The sequence below is a fragment of the Etheostoma cragini genome, chromosome 18 (genome assembly GCF_013103735.1).
Source record: "Etheostoma cragini isolate CJK2018 chromosome 18, CSU_Ecrag_1.0, whole genome shotgun sequence".
In the NCBI taxonomy this organism is placed as follows: Eukaryota; Metazoa; Chordata; class Actinopteri; order Perciformes; family Percidae; genus Etheostoma; species Etheostoma cragini.
In genome coordinates, this window is record NC_048424.1 from 5,742,687 (window position 1) to 5,755,230 (window position 12,544).

The following is a 12,544-nucleotide window of genomic DNA, read 5'->3' on the forward strand; positions in this document are numbered from 1 at the left end:
TTAATCCTACAGTCAGTCGACTTCGGAAGAACAATGATAATTACTAAATGGAAAAATACTTTAAATTTTTGTTTAGCTTTTTGCCTTTTTAACTTTTGCTAGAAGTACTGTAGCTATAGTAGTATTGTACTTACAAAACAGTCCTAATTCTTTCTATTTGGAAGGAGAAAGAAAACCAGAGGTGCTTGGGGATCATATTTCAAACTGAGATGTACTCAGTGCTGCTCTTTGATTGGCAAAGTCTTGAGGTCCCATTTTGTGTGATGAAAAATTCCCCAGGAAGCTATTGTGAAAGTCAGAGGTATGAGCAGCTCTCACATCCAACATGGCCGTCCCTCCGTTCTGCTCATCATCTTTCAATGACAACAAATGCTCTTGTGGTGACTATCTTATATTTTGTGAACGGTCTAGCCGGACATTTATTTTTCTGTCCTCTCTCTTTCCTTTTGGCTTCATTTTCTCACTATACTCTCTTTCATCTCAGCCTCCCTTATTCTGCTTCAAGCCTCGTCTTCCTTTTCTTTTCATCTCTCCTCTCTGTGACCATTTTCTCTTTCTGTCTACAATTAACTCTCCCCATCTTTTCATTCCTCCATTCTCCTCACTCTTCTTTCGAGCTTTGCTCTTTCCCCTCTCTCCTTCCTTTCACCTCTAACTCTTCATTCTCTATTCCTAAATCCTTTGTCTCCTTTCCCCTTCTCTTTCCCCTGTCTCTCTGTCCCTCTCTAAAACATCCATTAGTCAGGGCCAAGTTGAGTTGATAGTGTTTTTAACCTCGCTTAACCTTTCTCCCACCACATGTGCGTGCACGCACACACGCACGCACACAAGTGCGCAAGCGCAAGCGCGCGCGCACACACACACACACACACCCTTCCTGCCAGCATAGTTAGTAAAAATAGATTTATGCGACCAGTGATGATGGATAAGGTAGAGGTAACCCTCTGTCCTCTCTCGCTTTCACACACACACATTCCCGTATACACACAAAAACATGCATACACTTTATATTTTGCATTCATGTGAGCAATACCAATGAGATTTACAGACAGACACACATTATGTTAAAACGGGGATGCAGACACACACATGTCCAGTATATTCTTGCAGTTAGGAGTGCGAGTGCGTTGTGCACCTACACACCACATACATGCCGTTTCCAGCAGAGATAAAGGAATGGATGTGTTTATTTATCAGTGATTAGTATGAAAGAGGGCCTTTATCAGTACACGGACTTCAAGTGTGTGTGTGTGTGTGTGTGTGTGTGTGTGTGTGTGTGTGTGTGTGTATGTGTGTGTGTGTGTCTGTGTGTGTGTGTGTGTGTGTGTGTGTATACATGCATGTGCGTGCACGCTGAGTGAGTGTTTTTAGCCATAAGACAATCTAATCACTATAGTTGCCAACAAACTCAAATCTCATTAATATGCACTCATGGAAACTACATCCACTTAAAGAAAGAGTGCTTGTGTGCACGTATGAGTGTGTGTGTTTGTGCTTGCATGGTCAGCTAAAAGCTAAGATATCTGTCAATGGACATTTGAGTGTGTTTTGGATAAAAGACAATCCAATTAGCCCAGTTGCCAAAAAATGCAAATCTCATTAATATGCACTTATGAAAAAGTCATTCACTTAGGGAAAGGGTTACAGTATTTGGGTGTGTATAAGTGTATCCATGTCTTGAACCGACCTCTCCTGACTGTCTGCGTTTCCTTTTGGAGTTGAGGATGTTTGTGTTCCGGGCCTGTGTGGAAGAATGGAAGAATAGAAGAATAAATGAATAAATGCCTTAGTTTTCTAATACTTTCCTAGACAGGGATCGATTTAGAACTGTTTTTAATAATAGATAAAAACAAACCTGTTGGCTGATTGGTGAAGCTCCGCCTACGGCCAGCAAAATGGTCCCAGTGTCTGCCAGAGTGCTGAAGGACAGGCTGATCTCTGTTCCGACCGCCAGCGACAGGCCACTGAGCTCCATGTATCCCGGTTTAGAGAAACTGACTGTGTACAGGTTCTGTAAGACAGAGATAAAAAAAGTTGCAATATCTTAGAATGTGTTTGCTTGACAAAAAAAATTATGTGACCAGACTAAATTCCTTGAGGTTAAAGTCTAGGCTTTAATTCTTACAAGAGACAACTTTTGGACACATGTGGTTTTACAAAAAAACTATCAAATCATCAACTTCTTATTACTTTGACTGTGGTTGCAAAGTGGAAATACTCACACACACTCACACAGAAACTCTCATCCTTGTGGCATAGCAGAGTGAAGGAACAAAAAAGACAGATAAGAAGAACATAAAGACGTTCACTGTTCATACATTCACTCATCCCTGAGCATTTATAATCCATCATACAGTCTTTATAGACTCTGTGAGCAAAAGAAACGGCACTAGTGTATAGAAATCATGAATGTCTTGTACCGTATGGCTTTAAGGTTTCCGATGTAGAGTCAATGTACCTGTATCTTCTTTCCAATTTATGTTTTACAGAAGGGCACTTTTACTTTCTGGATTAAATGAATGTATAAAAGAAAGTAAAGACATTATCAAGTGAGAATAGTATGACAGGCAGGGTCAAGATCGTACATATACCAAAACCCTTTTTATGTTGTACAGTAATTTTTTGATATACTACATGTTCACTCACCGTGTATTCAATGCCATTCTCACACGTTAAACCAAACATAAGTGTTGGACATATAAGCATGATAAACCACTTGAATAGCAGTAACACTATAAGTAGACAATCTTAATTCTATTATACAGACAGGTTTTAGCATTAATTAGAAACTTTAAAAGGAATGTTACAGCATCTCTTCTCTTTCTGAAGATCAGAGAGCCCTACCTCTGTTATGTACTCTGAGTGTCATGAGAGTTTAAATATACTGTAGATCTATTACACCTGCAGCTAAATGGACATTCTTACCTCTACATTACATCCTTTAGTGACCCCAGTATAATCTGAACTGCTGAGGAGATTATATGGAGTCCTGGAGACTTCAATCTCCCGAAGACAGCCAGCATACCGCTTCAGAGTGACCTCTGACCTAAAAAGAAATTTTAATAGTCTTAATAAAGACTGTATACAGATGTCCAACTCCTTAATTTACTTGTCTCTCAGCAGTGAAATGTAATAATAAAAAAAGAATCTTAATTACTGCAGCATGTAAGCTATTGCATCACGTATCCAGAAGCAAACTGACGTATGGACGTCAACGAGAATAATTTGAATATGCCGTTTGTCTGTATTAATAAAGCAGGATTTATAATATTAATCGTTTTTATGAGTAATGTAAGGTATTGTCCAGGTTGTAGTATTATTCAAGAAGGATGTAAAATTTAAATCTATTCTCAGAAAATCTTGGGCTGTGATCACACTGAACATGTTATTAGCAGCGTAATGCCCCTTTGTTTTTGTTTTTCTGATTTAGAGTTATTTTTATTTCAGCAAAAACTGTCGCTTGCAGTGCAACAACAAACTGGTAGAGACAGTTAGATCTGCATCTAAAAATAATTTGAATATTATTATGGCAACAATGCCTGTAAGGCAGAGTCGTAAATGTGAGAAATTCCACCTAAATGTTGCTGAACAGACAAACGTCAAATTCAGATTAATAAAAGGACAGAGAAAGTGATTTTGAGCCGCTGTGTGGTGGAGCAGGAGCCGTCAGGGGCCAGCCACAATACAAACAAACATACACATTCGCTGTGGGCTCTACGGCTTCATTAGCATGGCTAGTCTCTTGCAAAGGAGTACAATAACATTCACTCTATGTCTGATTAAGAAATTAATTTATTTACCTGGCTGTCATGCTGTCAAGACAAAACATGATATTAAAACATTAGCACACTTCACAACAGCAGCCACAACAGGTGTAACTAAGGACTCATCTATTCTAGTCTTGGATTGAATGGTTTAGTGAAAGACTAGCAGTGAAATAAGTTAGAATTGGTTGTGAAAAGGCTGATTGTCCTTGGCCTAGTCTCACTTTGCCAGAGAAAAACATACTCTGGTTTGTGGATAATGTGTATGTTCAAAAGTTGTTGTAGCTGTGCAATAGAAAACTCAGATTGGACAGATAGTTTAGCTGTCTGGATTTATGCTGCAGAGATCTGAGGAGCAGTTAACCATAGTCCTTAAAATTCCAACACAAAGAAAGCAGGATGTAACGGACACTGGGCTGAAAAGAAGGTCCCACAGCAACGTATCCAGCGGCAACTGAGCAACCTCCGAAATAGAAGGTTGAGGCTCTACGCTTTACTTGGCCTACAACTAAATATGAAAAAGCAGCTTAATTTTAAAGTTACAGTGTCAAAAGATGTTTTAAATTAGAAAAAATGTAAATATCAATATGTGAATTAAAAAAGACTTAGTTAATCTCCATTACAAAACCTTTAAAAATAAATAATCCTGCCTTCACTTTGAATGAAATATATCAAATAGACATGGCATATTCTTTACAATAAATACATGTACATTATATGTGAGTGTTTTAATTTGCATGTGAATCAGTTATAAGTGAGCGTGTGTGTACCTATAGTTTCCAATGGTAGGCAGCCCGCCAAAATAGATCTTCTGGTTTTCCTTGAGGTTCAGACCGGCAGCTGAACCCTGAGACGTGGCCACTACCTTCTCCTCGGCACCGCTGTCGATGTCCACTATATTCACCGTGGCTTTGTAAACAGTTAAAGAGACAAAAATAAAAACAGAATAGGCAGACAGAATTATATAAGTATAATTTGCTGCTGCCTTGTTTATTTCAGATTATTAGTTTATACTATTCTTGTCTAGTGTAGTGTCCGGGGTAGTGTGGTCTAGTTAATAGCATATTATTTTGCTAATGTAGACTGTTGCTGTTGTTGTGCGTACCTTGTTTCTTGTTCCTTGACATGGTAATGGATTTCCATTGTCCATCATTGTGGCGGTTAGCTGATATGGCACTGCCGACCCCTGATCCAAGGTCAAAGTTCACCTTCACCTTTCCTTCCGACAGCTCAAGGGACATAAAGTCCTTCTACAGAGATGGCAGGGAAGAAAATGTTGTAATGTACTGACATGTTGATATCTAATAACAATACAATAACACTGATAAGTTGAGAGGCTGATTTACGTTTATCACAGGGTTTAAATATGGGAATTAAAACTGTATTTCACATAACAAAAATGCATTCTGGGCATTGCGCCTAACATATTTAATTTAATGCAGTAAGTAAAGATGGACACATCAGTGTACAGTGTCTTAACTTTTTAAACCTTTGAAAGTGATATCAGCTCTCTAGAAAGTCATGGCACTATGGCATGAGTGCTAAAATCTCTGTAAGTCGTGATAATTTATTCGTAGTTCTAAATGTGACTTTATCAAACCTAAATCATCCATATTATTGATTGGATTCTACATCAGTCATAGTAAGGATGGTACCTTTAAAATATTATTATTATATTATATGCAAGAGTTTGTCTTGGCTATCAGTCCTGATAATTACATGGTTTATTATCATTTGGCTTTCATTCCCTTTTGATATTGTTGCATACATACCATATCCTCAGTAGCCAAATACATGAGCAGGGATTCGGAGGAAAATGTGCGGAACTTGAAGGTCACGGTGGAAACATTGGGGTTCCACCTGGTGGGTCGTCCCACTGCGGCGTAGCCCTCACCATCCAGTTGAACTGTCCCCTCTCCATCTGAACGCTGGGGGCTGAAGCAACATAGAGAATAAATAGTCAATTTGACTGGCACTTAATTTCCCATCCGGCTGTCCAAGGAGTTTGAAATGTCACAAATATAAATTGCAGAGTTGCAAAGATGATGAAGTGGCCTGAGAAGTGTCAAGAAGGAAACTTTGTAAAAAAACAAAACAAAACTTTTGTATACCTGACAACACATCCTTTACAGTCTCCCTGTCTCTCTCTATAGTTCCACAGTCCAATAGGTTTACTGTCCAGAAAGGTCTCCCCCATGCAGCCTGTGAATGTTGTTGTTCTTACTGCATCTGCTTTCTGAAAGATAGCAGGAGGAAATAATGAGAAAAAGACAGACAGGTTTATTGATGATTTTACACACAGACAAAGAGGCCAATACCTTGACAGTGCCGAGTATTCCTCCTACATACAGGTAGGCGTTCTGGTCGACGTCCAAGATGGTGTAGTCTGTGGGGGAGTTGGCACTGGCTGGGGTCGGCATCATACCAGCCATAGAGCCTTCCAGAGGATATACTGATATGGTGCCATTCAACCCATTACTGGAGATGGAGAGAAGGAGAAAACAGAGCGGCTTTGATGACATTTTGTTTCTGTATTTCCTGGAAGACATTTACTATGACTGAAGATGTTGGAGACGCTTGGAATCAGTGTTTATGAACCCTAGGTGCTAAAGATGAATGACAGAAACCAGTTTGTAGCACTGGAAGCTCTGAGCTGTAAAGTGAAATTAATGTCCCACCTTGGAGTTTGTTTTCAAAGCAGGAACAGCATTTCTGTGTCGAGTAGGGGGACATTTTTAAGACTTATAGTCCATGTGATCCTATTGAAAAACACATTTGGGAAATCTCCCGGATGGTAATACATGGTGCAGGTGGAACGTCTGCTTGGTGTGAATGTGTCTAGTGTTGGATGGTCTGTGTACAGCACCGCTACAGGTTTCCCAGAGAAAAACTAGATTACACTGCATCTACTTAATGATGTGTCACACTGTCAAGGCTGCAAACTCTTGATTTCCCGAGTGAAACAACATGTTCTCCACCGCAGCATGAATGAAATGAAGTCCTGTTGTTGTTAGCTTATTTGCTGACACTATCAGTTGTTGTTGATTGGATTAAGTTGTAGTGTAGATTAAGTTAATATATCAGTCCCACATCTTCACAACAAGATGGTACAGTAAGAAAGTAAATGTTATGCAACATGGCCAATCAAGTTTTATTTTTGAGATAATTAAATTGTATTGCTAAATTGTATATTCATTCATGTTAAGACAACATTGAACTGTATCACAGTGTTTCAATGTCTATCTTAGATTCCAAATACAAGTATGTTCAAGTAATAAAAAGCTTAAAGAAAAATGGGTAGAAAACACAAATGAGCTGCAAATAAAGCTAAAAATAATAAGGACAGTCATAATATTAAAACATGTTTTATGTCTGGAGAGTTTGCAATGGAAAAGTCTTTAAAAATCTAACTTGAATCACTATGATTTGTTAGAACTTAAAAATAAACATATAAATAATGAGGTCTATAATTATGTAAATAATGTATGTCTGAATATAATGTAAGTTCATGTGGATCATCACTATGCTCCTTAACATTCCTGGTTTTCCAAGGTAAAAGGTAAGATGTGACTGTTCTTTGTACTCTATCTAACATGAGAAACAAGCCAGTTTGTATAAGAAACACTGTGTATATGTGTCAGAGAAAACAAGCTAGTTTGCAAGAGAAACACAGTATAAGTGTTAGAAAAACAATATGTGTGTGCAAACCTCTTACCGAGACGCCTCTATTCTGTGCCAGTTCCCATCATGGATAGTATGATGAGGATATTCGACCCTCCCCACACCTGAACCCACATCCCAGAGGAAATTCACCTTCCCCTTACGCATCTCTAAGGCAAGGAAATCAACCTGAGATACAAAGGAGACACAGGCTGAATGCACTGTATAGGATCAGATTTAAAATATGACATCATGCAGTACAGTATATTGCTTGCGATGCATCATCATGTCACTAAGGCATTGAAGAGAAAAAGGAAGGAGACTGGAGGAGCAAAGGGTTAAATAAAGATGCAACAAGAAAGCTGATCTATTTTTGTTATTTAGGTTCAGTGTACTGTATCCAAGATCTAATTTTAAACCACATTACTTTAGTAAAACATATCAAATATACAGACGCACTGTTTATCTATTATGTCTGGGGTGAGGTTTTTGTGTACATGTATTAAATGGGTACTCTATGAATTTAGTGTTGCACTGCCATTACGTTGGCAGGTCTCACAAGAGAGAAATTAAATGTACTGACTTTAAATCCCAAATATACCTGTAGGTCAAGTTCCAAAAACACATCATCTTAAATCAGGGAAGTGACCATTTAAATGAGAAAGGGGAAAATGACATGGTAAACCTGGGAGGACATTTCCCAACTAATTCAACACTTTGTGAAGGCGGTTTTGGTAGCAATGCTACCAGAAGTAGAATTGGAGTTGGGAGAAAAACCTGGTGAAAGTAGCTTTGTCAGCAGTGGATTTACCCACAACCAAAGTTTAATTTATAGTTGTCTCCAGGCCTTTGAGTCTGCCATTAATGTGCATTTGGAATGACTGCACTGTAAATGGCTGATAAAACAGGTTGAGTTTAGGTTTTATCTCAAGCAAGAGATGCATACTAATCAGACCTCACAAGTCTCAACCAAAAGTTGTGAGACAAACCTCTGGCCATCAGGTGTAAATACAGTGTGTGAATCCAACTACTAAGCAAAGAACGAGCTGGGGGACCTTCACTTTAAGTCAAATAATGCAAGAAAAGCTCATGTGGTTTTGTTGTTGAAACTTGTATAATGTGATGCCTCGCCTTAGCTCCTGAGATAAAACACAGTTGGCGGTAATGCAAAAAGATGATGATTTATAGGTATTCAAAATCTCAATTTATTAATTACTACAGGGAACCTTATGGAGTATTAATAATGAGTGAATGGTGGCGCGACTTCACGCCCAGCTATGGTCTATTTTAAGGGGACAAAGGCTCAGGTTTTCTCCATCTGTTTCTATAAGTGGATTTCCACAGGATCTTGCTGTATTTTGATTAATGGTTATATTACTTATACATGAGCCAAAAAAATTAATGAGAGAGTTTTGAGCATATGCTCTCATCTGGTTGCCATCTCTGAAGTACACACACACACAGAGCATTATTATTCATATAGTATTATGCACAATTAGAGATTATTAGGGAGTCACATTTAAAGATGTGTGACAAATGATAAACATATACACACACATAACTACACACACTTATCTTTCTAGGTTCTCCAGGGTAATGGCGATTATTCATTAGCACAGATCACAGGGCAGCATCGTTATTATTCAACTAACATTACACACTATTAGTGAAATGGTAGAAGTGCACACACACACACACACACACACACACACAAACACACACAACACACACACGCACATTCAAGACTTCCTAGTCAGATGAAGCAATGCAGTGATTTCTCAGGGGAAATCAGGATAAAGCAGATAGCAACATAAACTTGTTGTTAATTGCTGCTGCTCCTTAGGCCACACACATATGCATGAGCATGTACTCACACATATGCACACTTAGGGATCATGAGTGGTACCTTAAAACAGCAGTGTGCTATGTTTATAGGGGTTATAGTGAGTATGTGTCAAGAAGTATTAATTAATCCCATATTAAACAAATCATTCTGGGAGTGACAGAGAGGAATACAAGTGCGTGCTTCTCTCTCTGTATGCTTCTGTGTGTGAGTGTGTGTGTGTTTGTGTGTGTGTGTGTGTGTGTGTTTATATACATCCACTTTTGGAACACTGGTATTTTCAAATATGATTAATTGCTACACAATATACAGATCTTCAACTTTGTATTAAATAGGATTTACAATTCTTACATATTTGGCTGACCCCAGGTAGAATAGCAGGTTATCGGGTGTGGTGGTTTTAACGTGAAGGATGATGGTGTTGTACCTCCCTTTCCTGATATCGGGTCGGTAACTACGGAGACAGTCACCACCTGATGACACTGATACTTTGATCTGGAAAGAGGCAGAAAAAAGATAACACATAAAGAAAACATCAACATGAAGAATTTTGCGTCACAGTGGTGAACCCAAACCATTGTATAACTGGCTTAAAGTTAGTCTGGTGTTGACTTGCCTGTACCGTCTTTCCAGGGTTTAACGTTAACCTTGCTGCAACTATCAAACATTGGCAAATACTCTGTACAAATGTATCTTAGATAATACAAAAGAATCCTTTAACTACTAGTGGAAATATGGTTTGAAAAGAAAAGAGTAATGTATTGATATTTTTTTAAATAAATAATTCAAATGCATCAGCAGGAAGTGCACCATAAATACTACACTTTTTTAAATCAAATTAAAAGAATCTAAAGCTGTTGCTGAGTACATGATTGTATTGTCATATACTTAAACTCTCCTTAAATATGATCAGGCTGACAGTCAGCATCTTTACAACTTACAGAGTTTGCTTGTTTCCTGGCTTGGATGATCAGTTCCTTGATTTGTGAGATATTTCGCCTCAAATTGTCCTGCAGCTTTTTGATTGGCTGCAGTTTCTCCAACAGCCTGTCAGCTTCATCCTCTAAATCCTTTACTTTGGCTCCTGCAGCGTGGACTAAGGGGAGTAGGAAAGAGATAAAGTACAGTAGTGATACAGAACAGCAGAGTAGCCATTATCATCATCATATTATACAGTGTATTATAGCTGAAAGAGCTTGGAGTGCTAGCATGTAAAGAGTGAGAAAGAGGATGGCAAATGATGGCAGCTAAGGAAATTATCAATACTACTCAAAGAAGAAGGGGAAATATGGAGGAAGAGCGAGAAAGATGGAGAAGCCAGCGAGAGCCGAACAATTAGTGTAGCTCAGCAATCAAAGAGATCCTTTTTTTAACACTATTTGCTTTTTTTATATTGTAAAGGCTTGAAACTGAAAAAGAGAGAAATTGGAAAAAAGATAGAAAAAATAGATGGCAATAAAAAGAGAGTTCCATGCTTTGCAGTGTGCAGAGCTGTCATGCTCGAGCAGAGCAGAATGGAACGAAGGCATTATTAGAAGCAGCTACTATTTACTGTATAGCTATTAAAGATGGTCATAAAACTAATGGGTGGTGCTCCAATACTGTTGTTGAAAACAGATCATTTTACATTGACTTGGCCGAAAACACCACATCAACACAATGCTGTTGATGATACTGTGTTTTTGTGGTGATTGAAAATGTCTAACAGACAAATTATTTCCTAGTAAATGGCTAAATATTTGTGCTGGCAGGGAGGTAACATTACTCTCATTATCTGGTAATCTGGTAATAACATGTTATTGGTGCACCACTTATAATAACAAGTGCAAATACTAAGGTAATTTAAATATACATACTGATGGCTGTGGGGATTGAAAAAAAAGAGACACAGAGAGAAAGATGTATCAGTTTTTGGCTGAATTCACCAATTTATGTGGCTCTGAGATACTGACTTAATGTTTTCAAAAAGTCAAAAGTTAAGATAAAGCAGACATAATTACAGAGTTTAGAGATCTTTCAATTGGCACTTGGATTTCACGGATTAGGCAATAAAACAAAATTCAGTAAGTAACAATAAAGAAGAAATATATTAATGTTGTCACACAAAAGCAGTTCAATAGCAAAACATTTTTCAGAGAGTGGTAATAGTTTTTAATCATTTTTTCTATTTTTTTCTAATGGTTTAATATGTATTAGCCAATCAAAAAGGAAGTCTTTATCAATGTTAAACAAGTCCACAAAATGTTTACCGGAATATCTCAAATGTAGGAGTTTTTCTGCTGCTTTTACTTACAATTAGACTATGTTACTATGTAACTAGCCAATATTGAAGTCATTTACTGTTTTTCTCTGGGTCCTGGATCATCTGATTGGCTGCGTTAACAGTGTCCTCCAGATCGCTGTAGTTCCTCTGTAGGCCGTTGATTCGCAGGTTTAAATTCCCAAGACGCTCTAGGACGTCTATGGCCGTGGCGTTAGCATCTGCTGCTACAGCCTTTGTGGCTGCTAGCTTAGCTGCAGTGTCTGTCAAGGAATTTAAAAAACACAAACACAAAAGCTATACAAATTATGTACAATAATCAGTGGCATAGCATTACTAAGTTTGGAACAATAGATAGGCTTTGTCTTGCACTATACTGCCGTATATACTACGCAAGTACTAGTTTATACTTTATGATTAGAATGGAATACACTGACTTGTCATTCTGTAGAATTTCTTATCTATGCACACTAGACAGTTTTGTCTATGGAGATTCATGTATTCATCCATGTAATTGTGCTTTTAAAAACACTGGATTAAAAATATAAAATACAAGACGTTTCAGTGTTTCGTCAGTTGTTTGGTGTGCACAGGAAGAAACTCTGGTCTTAACACACAAGGCAGTCACATGATCTCATCACATTAAGTCACATGACTGCTAAGATGTAGTCCTAGACAGTTTAGCAATGTTCTATCATCTAAGACGATAAATAAGACTATCCTGCGGACTTGGAGCATGTAGATTGGGAGCATGTAGTATACACAGTCTGGTTTTTGTAGCTACTCTGGCACTGGCACTCTGCCTCTGGATCAAGTCTTGCTCACCTCATGTCACGGGACTGTTCAGACTCCTGTAGATTTCCAGACATAAAAATCAAACTTTTTTTGTTGGAAACAGTGTGACACAGTAGAAGATCATGGTGTTTATGATTGAAACCGTAAACCCCTGACGCCAGCGGATAATCACTGCTGAACTTCAGCCCTAACCAAACATCAGATTTTGTTACCAGGTCAGGA

At 38.2% G+C, this 12,544-nt stretch overlaps 1 protein-coding gene across 1 annotated transcript in view; it reads right to left on the bottom strand.

Annotated features, from left to right (window-relative positions):
• Window positions 1-12,544, bottom strand: part of lama2 (laminin, alpha 2) — a 175,788-nt gene that overhangs the window by 14,418 nt on the left and 148,826 nt on the right. Inside the window, exons 50-63 of the mRNA XM_034900777.1 lie at window positions 11,608-11,790; window positions 11,124-11,129; window positions 10,209-10,363; window positions 9,619-9,762; window positions 7,480-7,613; window positions 6,083-6,242; window positions 5,876-6,000; window positions 5,537-5,699; window positions 4,870-5,014; window positions 4,535-4,673; window positions 3,801-3,812; window positions 2,926-3,046; window positions 1,856-2,011; window positions 1,688-1,741 (exon numbers count right to left, since the gene is read on the bottom strand). Coding sequence (XP_034756668.1) covers window positions 1,688-1,741; window positions 1,856-2,011; window positions 2,926-3,046; window positions 3,801-3,812; window positions 4,535-4,673; window positions 4,870-5,014; window positions 5,537-5,699; window positions 5,876-6,000; window positions 6,083-6,242; window positions 7,480-7,613; window positions 9,619-9,762; window positions 10,209-10,363; window positions 11,124-11,129; window positions 11,608-11,790 — 1,697 coding nt within the window. The remainder of the gene's footprint in view (window positions 1-1,687; window positions 1,742-1,855; window positions 2,012-2,925; window positions 3,047-3,800; window positions 3,813-4,534; window positions 4,674-4,869; window positions 5,015-5,536; window positions 5,700-5,875; window positions 6,001-6,082; window positions 6,243-7,479; window positions 7,614-9,618; window positions 9,763-10,208; window positions 10,364-11,123; window positions 11,130-11,607; window positions 11,791-12,544) is intronic.